The sequence below is a fragment of the Pyrgilauda ruficollis genome, unplaced genomic scaffold, assembly GCF_017590135.1.
Source record: "Pyrgilauda ruficollis isolate IOZ18807 unplaced genomic scaffold, ASM1759013v1 scaffold62, whole genome shotgun sequence".
Lineage (NCBI taxonomy): Eukaryota > Metazoa > Chordata > Aves > Passeriformes > Passeridae > Pyrgilauda > Pyrgilauda ruficollis.
In genome coordinates this window covers 141,961-161,343 of record NW_024527933.1, presented here as the reverse complement: position 1 = coordinate 161,343, position 19,383 = coordinate 141,961, and the positions used below count along the sequence as shown (strand labels likewise).

General features: G+C 48.7%; 1 protein-coding gene across 4 annotated transcripts; it reads right to left on the bottom strand.

The window, feature by feature from the left end:
* Window positions 1–447: 447 nt before the first annotated feature.
* Window positions 448–19,137, bottom strand: ADAMTS13 (ADAM metallopeptidase with thrombospondin type 1 motif 13). Of its 4 annotated transcripts, none has more exons than XM_041483919.1 (29): window positions 19,020–19,137; window positions 18,647–18,713; window positions 17,539–17,822; window positions 17,255–17,396; window positions 16,787–16,926; window positions 16,093–16,176; window positions 15,891–16,015; window positions 15,490–15,636; window positions 15,015–15,149; window positions 14,358–14,508; window positions 13,635–13,739; window positions 13,052–13,203; window positions 12,888–12,951; window positions 12,249–12,375; window positions 11,759–11,907; window positions 10,291–10,411; window positions 9,625–9,705; window positions 9,184–9,365; window positions 8,628–8,763; window positions 6,927–7,056; window positions 6,114–6,303; window positions 5,759–5,876; window positions 5,327–5,456; window positions 4,283–4,487; window positions 3,509–3,806; window positions 2,894–3,040; window positions 2,251–2,427; window positions 1,741–1,925; window positions 448–1,455 (listed from the first exon to the last, which is right to left on the bottom strand). In XM_041483919.1, exons 1-29 carry the CDS (start codon window positions 19,083–19,085, stop codon window positions 1,297–1,299), a joined length of 4,197 nt encoding a protein of 1,398 aa, XP_041339853.1. In that variant the 5' UTR covers window positions 19,086–19,137; the 3' UTR covers window positions 448–1,296. The 4 variants fall into 4 exon arrangements, with proteins under 4 accessions (XP_041339853.1, XP_041339855.1, XP_041339854.1 ...); XM_041483921.1 differs by having other exon boundaries at window positions 5,759–5,873; XM_041483920.1 differs by having other exon boundaries at window positions 16,787–16,923.
* Between the last annotated feature and the right edge of the window lie 246 nt (window positions 19,138–19,383).

The window sequence follows — 19,383 nt, the reverse complement described above, 5'->3', positions numbered from 1 at the left end:
CCTGCATCACCCACGCACTGCAGAGGGATAGCTCATGTATCCAGCTCCTCGAGGATCTCACTTCAGGAATCTATTTTCTGGCTCCTTCAGGAATGGAACGTAAATCTGGAGGCTGGCAAGCAAAAAACTCCAGGTTTAACCAGCAAAAAAAAAACAGCTATTAATTAAGAAAGTATTTGTGGTTGTAGAAGGATGTCAGAGAATCCAATTGAGAGAAAGCAGGAGCAGGGTTAAAACTGCCCAGGCAGAACCATTTATTGCATCCAGCATGAAGAGCAAGTGCAGATGTGTCCAGCCAGGCTCCAGGTGCAGAAAAGACCCTTGAAGCAGTATATTGTGATTTTGAGGAGCATGACAGATTTGGACCAAAGCACAGCCCAATGTTCAAGATACTAAAAAAAAGAAATAACCTAAAAAATTCATTTAAATGAAACTTGTGTGAATATTTGCCACTGCTCTAAAATCCCTCTTCCTGCCACAGCTTGTCCATGCAGCCTCAACCACAGTTCTTGTCAAATGAAGATACAGATTGATAGCACAGCTGCTGTTCTTATCTGAATAAGTCAGACTTTGCATCAAACCTGGCATTAATTCTTTTATTTTCTCACAGAAAAGAAGTGGTGGCGTCACTGTCAGATATCCAACAGTAGAACTCCAGAAAGGGTGGCTGGGGAGGGACCTCAGGATGTCATTTAGTCCTCCCACATAAAGCCAGCTGTCACCAGGGCTTGCCCAGCAGTGCCTCAGTTCAGCCAATTTCTGAAAACATTCAAGCTTTGAGTGACCTGTCCCAGGGTGGCACTGCCCACTCCACATCCCCTTGTGCTGGCAGTTTATCCTCATACACATCTCTGCCTTCTTTACTCCATTCCAGAACTTCACTGTGCCTCAGTTTTGAGGGGCATTTACACTGCAAGAGGGTGAATTTAATGGCTAAAACATTAGTTGTGGTGTACAGAGTTTTATACTGGAACACCAAGAAATCAAATGACTCTCTTAAAAGATCCCACCACATTACAGAGGCAGGACCCTGACACTCCAGTGCCCAAGTCACCTCCTGCAGACATGTAAAGTGCATTAATGCCAACCAAATCAGACAGAAAATCCATATGAGGAAGATTTGCTAAATATTTGGAGGTTACATGTGTTTTGTATGATCTTTATCAAGACTGAGATCCCAAAGGAGTCAGCAGACATTGTTTTTACTCAACAGATGAGGAAGCAGTCACAAGAAGATTAAATGTGTGCTGTGAGCAGGTAGCAGTGACCAACTGGGCTTTTCTCAGGGCAGTGCTTTTATTTAGGTTCAATAGCATGATATTCAGCCCAGAAATGGGTTCTGTGATCCTTAACATTCTCATGGAATTCAATTTCAGCTTGGCTTCCTGTTGACTGCCACAGGAACTGCTGCTTCCCATGGAACACCACCGTCTTCATGGTGCTGACATCTCGGACCTGCAGGAAGAACAACCAAACCATTTTACCTCAGCAGGACAGACATGAAATAAGTGCTTAAAAAATACTGGAGACTTGCAGATTGGTCACTCAGGGAAAAGCTGTGCAACAAAGGTTAGAAGAAATACAGTAGGTATCAGAAATTCTCATTCCCATCAGAGATGGGAACACAACAGAGATCCCAGGCCCTGGTTTGTGACTGAACTGTGCATCTGGGTGGAAATCTCTAATGAAGATGGGTTTGTTCCCATCCAAATCATCCCACTGGGGTTCCTGCCTCCTCACCAGGATGTAGTTGAAGTGAGTCTGGTTGCCCCCAGAGCCCAGGTCAGTGCTGAGGGCACGGATGGAGATGCGCTGCCGCGGAGCCACCGTGATGAAAGTCCGGCACACCACCCCCTGCCTCCCCTCAGGAAACTGCACAGGATTCACTATTTCACCCTGGGGGCCAAACAGCTGCTGGTCACAGTCTGACAGGGCAAAAGGAGAAGAAAAAATAGCTTAGAGAAGTATCCAGCACCTCCAAGGAAGAAATAATTTAAATGAAACACAGGCAGAACAGTTTATTTAGGGATTTTCAGCTGGGGGCCTTCAAGCATCAGCAAATACCTATGGGGGTTTGCTTTAAAACAAAGGGGGAGTCCACAATTAATACTGAATCCAACACTCCTCAAGAAGGGCATTGTTAGCTGCTAAAAATGAAGCAAGGTTTCCATAGATTTCCATAGGCAAGCACCATTCATGGAACTCTGTGGGCCTTAATCTAAAACAAGAGCAAAGCTTTCAGTACAGTACCTTGGTAATATTTTTTGGTTGCAGTTCTGCTGCTGTACTGCAGAATGACCCCGTTTCCTGGCAGCACAACACGCTGTTTCACAATCAGTGTGTTGGTTCTGGAATTTATCAGTGACAGAGTGAGCTTCCTGCAGCCTGTCCGCCACATCATTCGCCCAGAAAACAGCAGGATCTCACCTGGAACAGATGAGCACAGGGCCTAGAAACACTCTTCTTTTAAGTTAAAGCCAAAATCTCTCTTAGACAGGTCTGGAATCAAGTAATTTCTGCATCTTGTTTCTATCTTATCAAAATCTGTCATGGGAACAGGCCAGTTAACTAATCTAACTGCTGATTCCAGCTAGAGGGTACATTAGTTTTATAACAGGCCAAAACAAGCAGCTTCTTTAACCCCATAAGCCCCTTTCTTCTCCTATCTACCAACAAAACAGGTAGGAAACCACTGTGTGAGGGGGGGACAAGCAGCATCTTCATCTTCTTCCATCTGCCAACAACTTGGTGTTACAGAAAAACTCAGTAAAATGGTTTCAGAGATTACAGAGGCTCTGAGGCAGCCAGAGCTTCTCAAGGCACCAGAAAAGGTGCAGCTTGAGATGCAGCTTTGCCAAAGGGCCAGGCTGGACCCCAGAGCTCCAGGCAGTACCTGCAGTGCAGTTGAGGGAGCTCTCCAGGATGGTCACCGAGATCTCCTCCCTCAGGGGACGCCCGATGGCCACCGTGCAGTCCCTGCTCTCCACGCCTGTCATGTTGATGATGCCAGTGGCATTGAGAAACAGGTTTCCACAGACACCTGACAGCAGAGACAGGTGAGAAACACACCCAGAAGGAAATAGAGGGAAACAATTCCCTTTGTGGCACAATGAACAGAAAAGGTCACATATTCTGGGTAAAGCACAGGAAGAGTCACAGGATCCCAGAACATCCTGAATTGGAAGGGACCCACAAAAGGATCATCAAAATCCAGCTCGTGGCCCTGCACAGGACTACCCCAGGAATCACACCATGTGCCTGAGAGAGTTGTCTAAACACTCCCTGAAGCCTTGAGCTGCTGTCCCACAGGCTCCCAGGTCACAAGAGTTTTGGGAAGCACAGGGAAGCAAGTCTTTGTTCCTAGCTCAGGTAACATGGACGTGCTGGAACAGCAGGTTTTCCCTCCCAGCCAGTTGTATTCCCTCCCATGCTCCTGTCCCTGTCTGGCAGCAGGATCCCCACAGCCCAGCTGCACACAAGAAGCTCCTTTTGGCCGTGTCCTCCTCACCTCCACTGGGCTTTGTCTGCTCCCGGGGTCCAGCAGACAGAGGCACATCCAGGTCCTTGTGTCTGTGCTCTGGGGCAGCTGCAGCTGTTGGCAGGTGTGTGGCTGGTGTCACTTGCTGCAGCTCTGCCCCAGGGGACTGGGTCCCCTCCTGCTCAGGACAGGGCCCTGCGGAGCAGCCACGCACCACGATGGCCTTGGGGAAGTGCCGGCAGAAAAGGGGGTTCACAGCCTTGTGGGTCAGAGAGCTGAGGCAGAAATCCTGCCTGGTCTGAATGCCATTCCCACAGGATGTTGAACACTGCAGAAGAACAAACCCACAGGCTTTTATCCCTGCATTCCAGGTGGTCTTTGGAAATAAATGAATTGATAAGCTCATGCATGATCTGGGGGGGGTTCACTGATGCTCTTCTACCATTTGCCCTGTCAGTGCTCTTGTTCCATCAGCTACAAGATGCCCCACCTTCCAGGGGACCTTCCAAACTATATATTTAAATTGCAGAACCACTTCCTAAAAAAATCCCAAAATATCTGCACTCCAGGAGAAAACGTGCCAAAACCATTTCTAAGCTGCAGCCAAAACTTGAGCTGAGGAAGGTGGGAAGCAAACCTACGGCTGCTAAACACAGGGCAGTGGAAAGGATGGAAAACACCCCTGGAAAGAGTTTAGCATTTCTGTGGGAAGCCAACAGGCAAGGCAGAAGTTGTTATTTCTCCCTTGCAGCCTCTAGGGAAGGAAAAGGTGGAAAATTTCTGCATGTGAAAGGGAGCAAGTACCTCTGACCACTCGCTGAAGCTCCACTCGTAAGAGCACGTGCGGATGACACAGGGGACACTGGTGAGGGGCTTCTCTGCCACAGGGCACAAATGTTCCTCCTGCAAGACCTCCTGGCCATGGAGGGTCTGCACACAGGTGACCAGCTGCACTGCCAAGCCCAGCCCACAGCTGGAGGAGCAGGGCCCAGCTGGGGTTACCTTCCACCTGACAGGGCAGGGAGGACAAAAAGTGAGTTAGTGATGGATCCCCACCCTGTCTCTCGCTGCAGAAAAGGCACTGCAGCTCCCTCACCCTTCCTCCTTCTTCATCCTCTGCTTCACATGGTGCTTGGAATGCAGCCTGGGGCAGCTTTGGAGTTGGATACAGAGGGCATTCCCGTTTTGCCAGGAGCCCACAGATTTCAAATCCACACTGAATCTTACTCTGCGTCCATCACTGCCCTCCCCAGAGTGACACACACAGACTTAACTGTAGAGACAATCTTATCTCCCACCAAAACACACACACCCCTGAACTCTCAGATCAGGATCAGACCCAGAGGCCCTGGGAGTGGCATCCTGTAAGAAAAGTTGCAGTAACTTTCCAGTCCTACAGCAAATAGGGCAGGGCAAGCTCACCACAAATCCTAAGGAAAGTGCAATGCATTTCCTTCAGTTTTCACAGCAGCTGTTCCAGATTCTGAGAATATTTAATTCTTGCTACTTTCCTTGATGCTCTATGGAAACTGTACAGCTGGCAAATGTGTCACCACCTTTTGCAACTACAGATTTGTTCCTGCTTCCCCAGAGTAACAAGGGATCAAGAGGTCTTCAGTTTTTCTCTGGACTCAGACTCTGAGGAATACACTGATTTCTGTCTGAGATGTACCAGCACAGGAAAGACTCTGAGTTTGTTGAGTATGGAGCAGTGCTACAGTTTTTGCAGCTGGCTGTGCTTCCAAAGAAGGGAAGAGTAGCCTGACCCTTCCTTTACCATGTCCCTGCAGACAGAGAGAGAAAGAAAGAACTCCTCACTGTCTCATTGTCTCCTGGTAACTGCTTTACCTTGGTGGGCAGGGGTTGAGATCACAGACTTCCACCCTGCTCTCTGGCTTTGGCACTGGCTGACAGTTTTCCTCCTGGGTTTCTTCTTTGGTGTCAAAAGCCACACAAACATAGTGCAGCTGAGCCTTACCTAGGAAGGGAAGCAATCTGACTGTGTGGTTTGGATGCAAGGGTTGAAAATAGGTCAGAAGTGTCACATCTGCACGTACAAAACAAGCAAACTGCCCAAGCATGGCACTCTTACTGCACTCATCCCCCCAGCTCTGAAGCACAGCCAGACCACCCTCCAATTATTCTGTTCCAAAAAAACTGTGATCACAGCTACTCTTGGAACTGTAGAAGGGGAAAGACCTGCTGGGGCCCGAGGTTCCCAGGCACTGAACTCACACCTACAGCCAAGCAACACTTCCCTGCAGCACAAAAAGGCCTCACCTCTACCACAGGAGACAGAACACTCCCCAGCTACAGGGCTCCAGACATAGACAGTCTGATTTTCCAGCTGGACATGCCCAAGTGACTCCAGAGGCTGAAGTAAATGTGCATCTTCCTCCTCAGAACAGAGCAAAAAACAGCTGCCCTAAACAAACCACCACGAGGAACTGAGGGATCCAGCAGCATATTAAAGAGGGAGGGAGCTGTCTAAAGTGACAGGATGAACTCTTAACTGGGCAGAGCAGTGGTATAAACAACCCTCCAGGCTCCAGGAGTAAGCTGGTGGTTCTTAACTGCTGGATAAAAGTGCAAAGCTCCCAGTGAGGTTCCTGAAAAGCCAAGGCAGCAAACTCACTTTGTCCCAGCCCAAAGGGCAGACATTGACCACACAGGGCACAAGAGAAAGGGGTTTTTCTTCTGCTGGGCACAGGCTGTCATCCACCACAGTCTCCAGGCCATCATGGAACTGCACACAGGTCAGGTTCTGCTGGGCAACTCCAGTCCCACAGACAGCAGAGCATTCATCTCTCTGAGACAACTTCCACCTAAATGGGAGGCAGCTGCATCACCCCATTTCCCATCTGCATCAGGGAGGTTTATTACTCAGAACTGCTTACAGAAATGGGTCATGCAGAGTGTTCAGCTTCTCTGTTTCAAAAGCCTTGTCTGGATGTGACTGAGAGGACAGTTTAAGTCCTTTCTAGGACTAAAAGCACCTAAGCTATAGGCTATAGCTGACAGTGCAATCACTTTTTATTGAACACTAAAAGGTCTCTGAGGGCAATGTCTGGGCAGGCTTGGCCCTTGGTCCTCCTTCCCAAAAAATCAACACAAGGGTCAACCCTCTTTGCTGGCACCATCTTGGAAAGGATGTGAGAGGCATCTTCTTCTGGATATGCCCTTAAATATCTTCATTTAGCAGATTACTGTAAAATATTGAAGGACTATTTCCCATTCCTTCAGTTGACATCTCAATTATGTCACAGGACCAGGAAGGACAGAACATGGTTTGGGATCTGCTACCTCGCTATAATTAGGAGGAAACTACTTCCTACTTCTCTCTCCTTTTTTTTTTTTTTTTTCTTTTTAACATGACAACACAAATACAGAGCCTCAGTTAAGTGGCAGAGCAAGGCAGGAATTGAGCTGAGCTCCCAGGATCACCAACCTGTAGAGGCATGGCTCCATGGCACAGGGCTTGTGCTCTGGGAGGGGCTGTGGCAGCTCCAGACACCTCTGATCCTCTGTTACTTCATTCTTGGTCTGATCAAAGCACACGTGAGCCACTGGCTGCACCCCTGGGACACAAAAGGAAAAGGAATTGAAGTTACAACCAAAGTGAACAGCTCCTCTCTGTTATGGAAGGATGATGCAGTGATTTTGCTTTACTTCATCACCTGGGTAAGAAAATGGGCTGTGTGGGAATTCAGACTTCCTGCAAACACACAAATTCCTTTTTGTGATACAACCTGCCTCAAGAGTTTTAAAGTGATTTTCCAAGGTGAGCACCCCAGCAGAGGAGAAGTTTGATTGATAACCCACTGCCAAAATGGAAAGGTTGCTCTAAACTGGCTGTTTGAAAGAACAAAGATATCAATCATAATTTGGAACAAATTACTTCTAATGATCTGACTGATGAGGGACAGCAAATAGGCTCTAGGAGGGAGCTGGTTTTAAATGCCACTGTGTAGAAGTGACCAGGTAATATCATCACACAGCCCTCGTGCTCAAACAGCACCAACCTCCTCAAAGGCATCTGCAGCAGCCAAAACCAGAGGCACTGGGAGAGAAACTGGAGACTTCCAGTGCCTGCAGCAGGCAAGGAATGAAATATTCATAAGCTACAGCTACAGAGAAGACTTTTAACAATAATGAACACAAAAAGCAAAGCAGATGAAAAGTCAAACTCGAAGAAATTACAAGCAAAGCTAAAAGGAGTCTCAGTGAATGGGCTACAAGGAGAGCCAGGCTCTTCTGAATCTCAAGCAGCATGACCCTGAGCACCAAATGTCCAGAATCCATCAGCAGCCTTATCTTTGCTCTACCCTCCTTGTTTTCAAATAATGACTATTGCTGAGGAGTGCTGTGCATCACTTTCAGCTCTCAAGGTGCAATTTCAGCCCAGATTCCCAACTTTTTGTTATTTTAAGTCCTGAGTTTCTCATTCTTTTTTCTGTTTGTGGCTGCATTAGCTGGAGGCTCTGGAGCACTTTGAGCTCTTTCCTTCAGGGTTTCAGCAATCACTTCACCTGAGGGATTTGCTGGAGAAAAGCTCTCCAGGCATAACTAGTTGTGTAGATTGACTTGCATAAATATTCATTAATGCATTTTCTAAATCCTTGTTACAGAATTCTTGAGAGGCCTGACAGTGTGATCTGAATTATCTGGTAAACAAGATGTCAGGCCATCTATCAGAGTGAACTGTTATAATCTGCATTATGATTCCTTTAGGGAGACAGAAAGGATTAGCCATGGCACAGGAATAGAATTCAAAGAAGGAAGTTTCATAATTAGCTCTGAGGCTTTAGTTAGATACCAGATATCCCTTTGGTCTCAGACTTCTGATGTTTAGCCAACTTCAAATTACAGTCTTCAGTAACTTTGAAAAATCTGAGAAAATTATTTAGTCTTAAATCCAAGAGTTCAGTTAAAACCAATTTAAAAGTCCTCTATGTGATCAAACATTTTCAGTATCATTTTGATGATTCAGCTCATTTGCTGATTAGTTAATTTAATTCAAAAGCTCCACCACTTTTTTCTTTGGTTCAGTTGAACACTAGCAATCATTTCCAGCAATCTGCTTTGAAATTCAGTTCAGAACAAAGGAGAAGTCTCCATAAAAAGTAAAGACTGAGTCCTGCTGCCTCACCTTCCCCACAGGTCACTGAACATGGGCCCTGCTGAGGAACCCACAGATAGGTCAGGTTCTCCCTGGGGACAAAGTAGCTGAAGGTGATGTCTGGGTTGGTGGCATTGCCATATTCTTTTGTGTACCTCCTGTAGACCTGGGAAGGAAAAACTGTGGTCAATGCAGAAGAAAACTTGGATTTATTTCTTAGCATGGAGGAAGGAGAAGCCAGTTTCCCTTCTTTCCATCCAATCCTGAGCCTCACTGCAGTGCCTCAGTCCCAGCCAGACGCAGTCAGAGCACCCATCCTGTGAATTCTGGGCACTGAAAGTGACTAAGCCAAGCAGAAGGTTTAACTCAGTGTGGTTTTCCCCACACAATCACCCCCAGACCTGCAGGAAGCTTGTGGGGAGCCAACCCCCAGCCATTCCCAAGAACAGCAATCCCATCACTCTTCAGTGAACACCAGCCTTGGGCACTGAGTCACCTGAATCACCACACCTGGATTCTGCAGCAAAGCCACCCAAACCAGGCCACTTCTGACTGGCCCCCTTCCAACTCTGCTGCTTTAATTCACCTGTATTTCAATTTCTTCCTGTGTTGGCCCATCCACATGGATTTCCTCCAGGCTTGGCAGGTTTTCCCGGGTGAGGAACACTTGGTACTTGATCTGCTTGTCCTCCAGAACTGATGGGTAGGTGACATTCAGAGAGATTTTTCCTTTTCCAGCCACCACATACTCTCCTTTAACCTTCACAGCTGGAGAAGCCAGAGGAGCAGTGAGGTTAAGAGACATGATGTGGTCACCAGGATCCCCTGGTGCTGGCAACTGCTGGCTGCCCACTTGGCAGGAACCAGTTTGAACCAAGTCTGGCATCCCATGGAGCATGGCTCCTACAGCTTCCCACTGGAGAGCATCCCACAAGCAAAATGCAGCACCAAAACTTCCATTTCTTTGTTTGCACAAGCTCCTTTCAGCCCTGCCTGCATCCCCTCCTCTCCTTTTCATTCCACTTACCCAGGTGTGTGAAGAGAGGCCTCTTGTTGGTGACATGGACTGAGGTGGTGTTGTAGGGCAGGGACAGGAATGTCACATACTCTGGAAGGGTGGAAAGGAGAAAGATGTGGTCACCTTCCATCACTGAAACTCTGTGGGAAAGGATGGGGGCTGCAGCTCAACTCCTAAATTCACCCTGAGCCTGCTCCTTGCCTTGAACACAGTGATGGTGACACAGCAAACGCAGCTGAGCTGCATTCTGTGTCCTGTTCTCACATTTCTTTGGTTCTTTTTAGGTTCTCTGCTAATCTCTACATGAGACTGCAAGAGCCAGACCAGTTCCCAAATTTAACAAAGCAGGAAGCATGGACAACACTCTAAAGGACATGGTGGGATGTCTTGTGCAGAGCCAGGAGCTGGACCCAATGATCCTTGTGGATCCCTTGGCATATTTATGATTCTGTGATCTGATATCACCTCCAGCTCCCAACAATTTATGGGACTTCCCAAACAGTTAAATTTCTGACACACATCCAGAGAATTATGACCAAAGAAAGGCATCCTGCCCACCTCCCAAAATTCATCTCCGTACCCTCCATAAAATAAAACCAAGCAGAAGCAGAAGGGAGAAGGAAGAAGATTTGGAACACTGCACACAAACAGAGCCTGAGGGGGAGGACTACACACCTTCAGCTTTCCCTTCTGTGTAGGATCCACTCACTTTGGTGCAGGTGGAGTTGTCACCCCCACAGACCTTGCAGGGATCCATGGCCTTCCTGGAGCCCATCTGGCCATCACACCCGAATGCCTGAGGGGAGCAGAGGGGAGAGCCTGTCAGCCTGGCCTGCTCTGAGAAAACATGAGAGCAAAAGCAACATTGCTGAGTTCCTGAAACTGCCCTTTCCCTTTGGGATCTGGATTTAGGAAGACAACAAAGGAAAAGTTGTGTTTGTACCAAGAGCTGGCACTGGGCAGCAGCGTGCAAAGCCAGGGACTGGGAGGTCTTAGCTGAGAGCACAACTGTCAGTAACTGTGACATTTTCTTTCCCATAAGAAGCAGCCCAAAAAATCTCTCCTGTGACCTAAACCCAAAGCTCTGTGCTCTCTTCTATGAACTCTTTCTGGAGGGAGGGAGGAAGGGAGGAAAAAACAAAAGCCCAAGAGGACAGTAAACATGAATGGCAGGTTCTAAAGGAACCTTTAGCTCCCCAGACTCCAAAGCCAAACCTAGCTCACATCACTTCAGTGCCATGGAACTCAGAAGAGAGATTCTATCCCCATTCCCACGAACAAGACTAATTTACACAAAGCTACAGGAGAATCTCAGCAGGCTTAACAGCAAAACATGTGCAACTGCTGAATTTATGCTGCAGCCACTGATCCCAGGCCTTGGAAGCTGCCATAACATGCATATTTATCACTGCTGCCAATGAAAGAGCCAAAATCAGAACAGGTTGTTCCTACACCCTCTGCTGTTCAAGGGGGGAAACACTTCACAAAACATGGTGAGCACGAGGATAATGAGAAAAACATAAAATTTACAAGGAGTATTCTGGGAATGTAAAGAAACAACAGAAAACATCCAGCCGGGTCAGCACTGAGCAGTTCCTAAAATGCAGACGGCGCGGGGGAGTTGTGTCCAAGGTCATCAGGAAAGAATGCCTTCCTCAGGTCCAATCCAGGAAAAAACTCCACAAGCTAGACTGCAGTTTTGATCAGCAATACTCCAAAAATCAATTTGTCAACTTGTGATGCCCAGGTTTTGCTCCTTATCTTGCCACTGACACAGTGATTCAAGCCATGGAACTTCCCTCCAAGACAGTCAGCATTTTATGGGGCTAATTACAGCAGGCAAGCTGAGCAGCTAATGATGTCTACTCCACCAACACATAAACCAATTGCTTCTAGGATTAGGGATGAATAACCCTGTGTGTTTACTGCATAATTAGCAGAATGTCTCATCTAGAGGGCATTGGATGCACAGACAGAACAGTAGATTTTTGGATTCCATCCAACACACCAAGAAGAAAACTCTCTTCTGAGAAGAGCTCGCTCTGTTGTTTGGGACATTTTGTTTTTTCCTAGCAGGATTTCCCCTGAGTCCTGTGGTGCAGATCACCTGCCAGGGGCTCACCTGGACTCCCCAGTCACTTACTCTGCATCTCCCCATGACACACAGATGGAGATCCCCGTGGTGCTCTGTGTCATCCTGCTCACACCTGGTTCCATCCAGGAAATTGTCCCCGCGGCTCACCATGAACTCCTTGCCCACAGCCCTGCACATGTGCTTGCACATCAGGTCCCCTGGAGCAGGCAGGCACAAGGAAGGAGTTATTCTTTCAGGAAGGCACGTGGCTGCTCATCAAGCAATGGGAAAAAACCCAGAGAGGTTGTGGACTCCCATCCCTGGAAGTGTCCAAAGCCAGGCTGGACAGGGCTTGGAGCAACCTGGGATAGTGGGAGGTGTCCCTGCCATGGTGGGATGAGTTTTAAGGTCCCTTCCAACCCATACCATTCTGGGATTCTATGATCTCTCAAAAAGCACCCAGGTTTCATGTGAAAACTAAACCACTCAGTGAAACAGCCTTTTCATTCCAAAGTACAGAGGTCCATGAGCACAAACTGGGGTTCCAGACATTCCTTACCTTTGGCAAAGCCAACAGCAGAAGTCCAGGTATAAAAGGATGGTGCTTCTACATCAAGGTACAGTGGCTTTAAATTCGTTGCTGCACACTGTTCAGCCATGAAGTCCTGCTGGGTGATCAGACAGGCCTGGATCCCAGAGAGATAATTGTGCAAGGAAAGGAAGTGACTGAGCACTGACATTCAACCCTCTAGCTAAAGGCAAAATGCAGTGCCTGGTGATTAAAACACCCAAACAACTGCAAAGAAAGAAAACCACTTTAAAGGAAGGCTGCAGGATATGCAGAGAATTGTGCTCGGAAGCTGATATCTTTGCAATTTATACAAAAGAAATAGATAAGGAAAACAGGAACAATACAAGAAAGCCCATCTGAAGAAAACCATCATTGTGAGTCACTATTTTCTCAGCATCAGTCCTGCTATGGGGCATAGAGAAAATGCTTCATTACATGTGAATAACGCTATTAAATAATCCTGCTGCCTTCCATGGCACAAATACCTCTCCTGCTGTCAGACAGATGGAGGCTGTACACCAGATCTTTACCAGAGCAGTCAGCTGTGGGAAGGACAGTCACAAAACACCCATCCCTCAAAGGGCCCTACAGTGAGACAGAAGTTCAGATGCTGCTGAGCTCCATTACCTGCGTATTGCACATCTCTGCTTGCATGCTGGCACCGTGGCACTCCTGCCCCCCAAAAGCAGGCCTGGAAATGACAGAATTCCTCAACAGAGGCAGGTTTGTCCCAAGCAAAGAGGAAGACTCATCCCTGAGGCCCTGAGCTCAGGCAGGTGCCCACATCTCACCTGGGGTTGTTACAGAAGCGCTGCCTCAGCACCACCCCCCCGCCGCAGCTGCGGGAGCAGGGGGACAGGGGGCTCCAGGCAGACCAGTGCCCATGGACCACAGCCATGGGGTTCAGTTCCTCCAGAGAGCTGCACTGACCCTTGGAGCACCACTAGGAACAAGAACACACGGAGCTGGCAGCAGCGAACACAGCAGGGCTGGGATCTAAAAGGTTGGCACAAGTCCCTGTCTTTGGGAGGTCAGTAACAGAGTCCCAAGGTGAATGAGGCACCTTCTGACACGAGGTTGAAGAGTCCCCTTCCTAATTAGGGTCTAACATGAGGCTGGGGTCAAAGCAAAGAGCATACAGGTCATTTCAAGTAGAAGGAGGGCTCAGATATCAGGCTATAGAACTGCAAAGCAACTCCAGAGAAAAAGACAAAGTGGAAAGACCAAGATCAGGACATAATGGTACCAGTTAAGGACTGGTTTCAGCTCCCTGGCCAAGGGGCAGTGAGTGCCAGCTACCTTTCAGACACTGACAGAGCTCTGCTGCCTGAGCCCCACAGCCCCCACACCCAGTCCTGGTGGGAGCCTCCTTACCTTGTTGACCCCACACTCAGTTCCATCCAGGAGGGGCACCAGAAGCCGAGTACAGCTGGATTTGTCTGCTGGCTGTACATGGCATGAGAGGACTTTACACATGTCCTGGTGTGACAAGAAAATCAGGGAGTTCAGGGAGTCAGGCTCAACAACACAGAACCAAAAGTCTAAAGAGGGCAAGTCCCAGGTTTTCTCCTTGACACCCAACAATGCAAATTCCTTCATTTTTCCTGCTATTAGGCAAAAGCTGTGGGCAAGTCAAAAGATCCTCACTATAGTGATCACCAGCTGTAATGCTGGAAGATGATCAACTGAAGCAATTAAAGTTTCACCCACCTTAGTGTTTCCTCATTAACAAAACATGTCCAGATGGCAGCTATTAAACACACTGTACTTCCCAGACAAAGGGATTTGAGCCATGGCAGGGAAGCTGGAGGAATCCAGTGAACAAAAATTCCCCAAGGCAGGACCCTGAGTGGGTGCACCCAGCACTGCCAGCTGTGCACAACAGCACCCAACTGTGTAAACCTTACAGGAGATTTACGTGGAGGAAGGAGGTGATGAAGAGAAGGGAAACATTCTGAAAGCTTTGCCAAGAAATCTGTGGCAGAAAAGCACCTTCGATCCCTTCAGAATAAAAACGCTGCCAGCCAGTTCTTCCGAATTTTGGCTCCTGAACATTTCCCAGCTGCCCTTAGCAAGACAAACAAACTTTCTACCTACAACATTGGTGTCAGCAAAGGTGCAAGCTGTGGCCACACTCCCAAAGGCAATTTTACACTGCTCATCTGCTCCATAGTACAAGCCAGGCTTCCACCCCGGGATGCTGCCGTCCATGTCCGGCAGGTCATTCAAGCAGCTTGTTTGGCCTGTACTGATAGAAACATGAGGAATAACACTTTCCCAGCTGTGGGTAGTGAGGACAAGGACATGTTTGCAGACTTGTGCTGAGTTTCACTCTGGGAGTTGGCTGCTGCTTTCCCAGACAACACATGCTCGCTGTGGGCTGGGATGGATTTAGTTGCAGCAGCTGCCTGGAGATTCTCACAGTTCCCTGCTGCTGGAGTTCTATCCCATTCCTGTCCTGCACCCAGCCAGCACAGCCTGCAGTGCCTGGATGCTCTGATGTTGTAAATAAAATGTGCAGGCTGAGCCAGTGTCTGAGAAATCCAACCCAGCCCAGGCACGTCAGGCACCAACCAAAGCCACTTCCAGCTACGTGAAGAAAAACTGGGTTTAACCTCAGCAACAAGTGCTAAGAAATAAACAAACCCCAAGCTTTTCACTGTTCCTCGTTTTTCAAGAAACTTTTTTATTCTTTGAGTTTTTCTCTCCTAAGCTCCCAGCATAGAGAGCTGAAGAACTCAACCATTCCCTTACCTGAGAAGAGCCAGGAACTGCTCCCGACTGCACGGAGACCAGGTGAGGTCGATGCTGTTGTGGTTTCCTGCTGAGCCCATGATGTAACCACTGCTGCTGCACACATTCCCCTCTCCATCGTGGGCAATGCCAAGGCTGTAAAGAAGCAGCACAGAGCCCTGAGAAGAGGAAACCCAGAGGCTGGAGCCTCCCTTCTCTAAGCAAGGACTGAGCTCCCTCTGCAGCCCTTCCTTCTTCTGTTGTCACAAAGAGTTTCTCTCCTCTTTGCAGCTTCTAATTGTCACAGGACATGCAGGAATGCAAGAAATGCAAGGAACTCTTTCCAAAATAATCCATGATGATGACCACAAGGGTTAGAATAATCCATGGGGAATTCCCTTTTATGTCAAGAGGTCCTTTGGCTTCTTTCCTTAAACTAGAGGATGTTTTTACCTGAATAAAACCTGCTGGGCTGCTCTGGCAGTTTCCTACTGACCTGTGCCCAATCTCATGGGCTATGGTGACTCCAAGGTCAAAGCCAGTGTCCTGGGTAATGACACAGCTCCAGAAGGAGGAGCAGACTCCCCCTAACTGAGTCACTCCACGAAGCTCCTTGTTCCCATCAGGCAACTCCAGGTCAAACCTAAAGAGGAAAAAGGAAAGAACCCCCCACAGCTAAAAAAGCCAGGTCTAGACATCCAGCTGAATTTATCTGAGCCTTGCCAGCTATCTAACATTTCTTTTGACACAAAGACATTTTGACATTTCTTTTGAGCCCACTGCTCAAATTTTATGATGATTCCACATTAAAAAATCCAAACATCCTCAGACGAGCAGAACTGAATAAAACAACCTAATCCTATTTCCCAGTCCCTCCCAGGGCAGGGAGCTCAGCACCTGGTGATGTAGAGGACAATGTCAGCGTGCTGGGGGTCAGAGTCGTTCTGGGGGTTCACCTTCTTGCTCCACTCACAGACACTGATGAGGGAGGAGGTGATGTTGGTGGTGATGTTCACCTCTGCCTGCAGGGAAGGCACACGTTGGCACGTTCCAAACAGCCTGGGGCTCGGGCAAGCCTCAAACACAGCCCTCCCCTTACCTCTGGCTCTCTCAAAACCAGCATCTGCATGAGGTGAACTCTGAAATGAGCCCCCAGTGAGGCATCTCTGAGCAGCTCTGCTCCCTGAGAAGAGACAGAAAGGATTCAATAAACAAGGGGCGTTGGGGACTCCCACTCCCTGTTCCCAAAAACTGGGCTGCACTCATTACAAAGGTATCTACAACACTAACATATGCACTACAAATGTGAATAAATCTGTCAGGAGTTGAGAAGTGGTTGGATCTGTCAGATACTCTGAAACGGAGAGAAGAATCTGCATGAAAAGTTTCATAGGGTAGAGTGAATGCTACAGGCTTTTCTGCAGTACACACACAGAAAAATTCTTAATAATAGCAAAAAGAGAAATGAAAATTCTGCAATAGAAATAAAACAGTGAAATGTAAAATATAAGACTGATTCAGCAGATTTAGCTCAATCCCACTGAAAGCAACAGGGTGAGAAAACTCTACCTGTGTTGTAACATGAGTAAGAAAATGAAGAGCTACATTTTCTCTGTGGGTTTTAAATCCTCTAAGATCTTCTTTTACTCCTTGTACAAGGGAATTTGGGGGATTTCATGCTCAGGGAAGCACAGAGGAATGCCCTGCACATGTGCTCTGTACCAGGGACAGGTGACCCCAACCACCCTGAGGTCCTGCCTGGGGCAGAGGACCCCAAGCCCAGAGGCACTCACAATGTTCAGGTTGGCCAGGACGTAACGCTCCGTGTCCTCTTTGTGGTACAAGTAAACATCTGGCCCTGCCACCACCATCAGCTCCAGGTGTTTGACAGCTGCCTCAGCCCTCTTGTGCAGGCGAGGAGGAGCCCACCCTGCTGGACAGCACAGAGGGACACCAGGAGGTTCAAATGCACCATAAAAGGTCCTACAGATCCACTCCCTCTCCCCAAAGGCTGCAATAACTCAGCTGCAAGTCCACTCCTCCTTGCTTTCCCACTTCTGGTGGTGTCTTTCACCTGGCAGCAGCTTTAGCAGCACACCTGTGCTATCAAAATAGCAACCAGCCACATCAGACATGCTGGGCACACCTCAGCGAGGTGAGGAACCTTTTCAGGTCCACTCCTCTATCTGTAAACACCAATTTTTCCTCTGAGCTCATGGAAGCAATGCTCCAGGAGACAGCTTTTCCAGCAGGGCTGTTACCTCTGGCTGGTTTTGCCTCTCCTGCAGCACTTTTGAAGAGGATGTGGGGGCTGGAGAAGCCGAGGTCCTTCAGCAGAGCCACATCTTTGCTCCTGACTGGCCTGATGTGAATCTTCTCCTCGCCCACGGTGACCACTCCTTGCTGAAGCAGATAAAATTCCACCTCTGAGTTACTCCAAAGATGTTTGCTATCCATGGGGATGGCAAGGGTTTATTCAGTGGGTGGTTCACACAGTTTGGTGCAGGAAGCTGCCACCCCAGAGGCTGCTCCTGCTCATACTCACCAGCTGCCCTTCACAGTAAGTGACTCTGCTCCTGGCCCCAGGAGGCTGCAAGGATTTTCCACCTGCAAAGCAGCTCCCTGGGAATCTCTTCAGTAAAACAAAGGAAGAGTTCACCACCTGGCTGCTCACAAAGGAGGAGGACAGGAGGGCATGGTCCTCGAGGAATTCAAAGGCATAGAGCTGCCCCCAGGCCTGGATGGAGCAGTGCTGGACCCGACAGGGCCTCAGCCCAAAATGTTCTTCTTGACAAGGGCAAGCTGGCTCAGCCACAACAAACTCAGGTACTGAAAGAAATGAAACAAGACCAGAACAAGGGGAGCAGTTATGAGAAAGGCTGATACACAAAAACCCAATGTAAGGCCTATTTCCCAGGAAAAATTCCCTACAAAGGACAACTGTGGCACCTTGGGGTCATGGTGCCAACAGCCAGAGAATTTCTGTGCTTTTGTGCATTCCAAAGTGAGGATAATCTGACTGGGAACACACAACAGAAACTGGCACCGAATTTATTACAGCTTTTGCTCTCCCAATAAGGAAAACAGTCCATCTAAAAAAGGCTGAGACAGTTTTGTTCCTGCAGATTTTAATTATTACTGAGTGGGAATTATCACAATGCAGACAAAGACACTGGGATGAGCACTAGGTGAACTCACAAGGAAACAACACCCTTCCTTTAGGGTTTTGAGGCTTCAAAACAGCTTTATTCTGAGTTATCATCAGTCCAGACCCAGAATTCAAATCTCTTTGTGCATTTATTAATCATAATAATTAACAAGTATTTAAAGTAACCCTTAGTCTAAAGCTTTTATCAGAAGAAAACCACCAATACAGAGAATGGGGACTGAGCAGAAATGTGCAAAGAGGTTGAGCACATTTCCTTGAGCAGATCTGAAGCTCTGACACATCCTTCCATCCACTCACACTGAAACCACATTGTCTCGCTTGCACTGGGACTCAGAAACACCAAATGCTGGTCATTTCAGGGGCTGTTAATCAGGGGCTGTTAATCAGGGGCTGTTAATCAGTGTTCTCTGCCCTGTCAGCCACACAGGGCGAGAAAGCAGCGGCCAGGTGTGCTCTGAACCGAGGGACACTGAGCCCTGCGTACCATCAGCCACTGAGCTGGTTCCAAAGTAAGACAGAACATCTCCCGCATCCAAAGCGCCCAGGAATTTCTGCAAGAAGAAGAAGAAGAAGAAGAAGAGCAAAACCAAATGGACAGGAGGCTCTCCCTTCGCTGGAGCCGAGCTGGAAGGAACGCCAGCCAGCAGCCCAGCCGCCCCAGCGCCAAACCCTCACGGCTTCGCCCCGCCGGGCTGCACGAGGGAGAGAACAGATTATCTTCCTGATTAGCGACCTCGGACGGAGTTTGGCTTAGAACCGCGTCGTCTCCTCTTCTTTTTCTTTTTTAAATTTTTTTTTTAGCTTTTCTTAGAAGGCCGGCAGCGTTCCTGGAAGGGCCGGTGCGAGGTCAGACTCACCTCAGGGAGCCAGCACAGCCCCAGCGGGAGCACGGCGAGCGCCCGCAGCGCCAAGCTGACGGTCATGCCGGACGAGCCGAGCTCTCCGAGCCGAGCACCGAGAGCTTTCGGCCCAAAGCATCACGTGGAGCGGAAGGGAAGAGCAAAAGCAGCCTTTGAGCAAACAGCCTCTGAGCAAACACGCTCCGAGCGGGCCCGAGGGGGACGCGGCCGCGCCGGCAGCTGGAGCGCGGCCGCCCTTGCGCAATGGCCGCGGCTTCTCCAGCTTGTGCGCCAGCCCCGCGGGCCAAGGGGCGGCTCGGGGGCCGTGTGGCCCTGGGGACACACCCGTGTGGGGTGCGGGTCCCCCCGCGACCCCCAGGCC

Coding starts and splice junctions, on each gene's coding strand:
- ADAMTS13 (XM_041483919.1), bottom strand. CDS start 19,085: ATGACCGTCAGCTTGGCGCTGCGGGCGCTCGCCGTGCTCCCGCTGGGG. Junction 16,927..17,254: donor AGAGGCAAAACCAGCCAGAG/GTAACAGCCCTG, acceptor TGTGCTGTCCAG/CAGGGTGGGCTCCTCCTCGC. Junction 1,926..2,250: donor AACCAAAAAATATTACCAAG/GTACTGTACTGA, acceptor TTGCCCTGTCAG/ACTGTGACCAGCAGCTGTTT.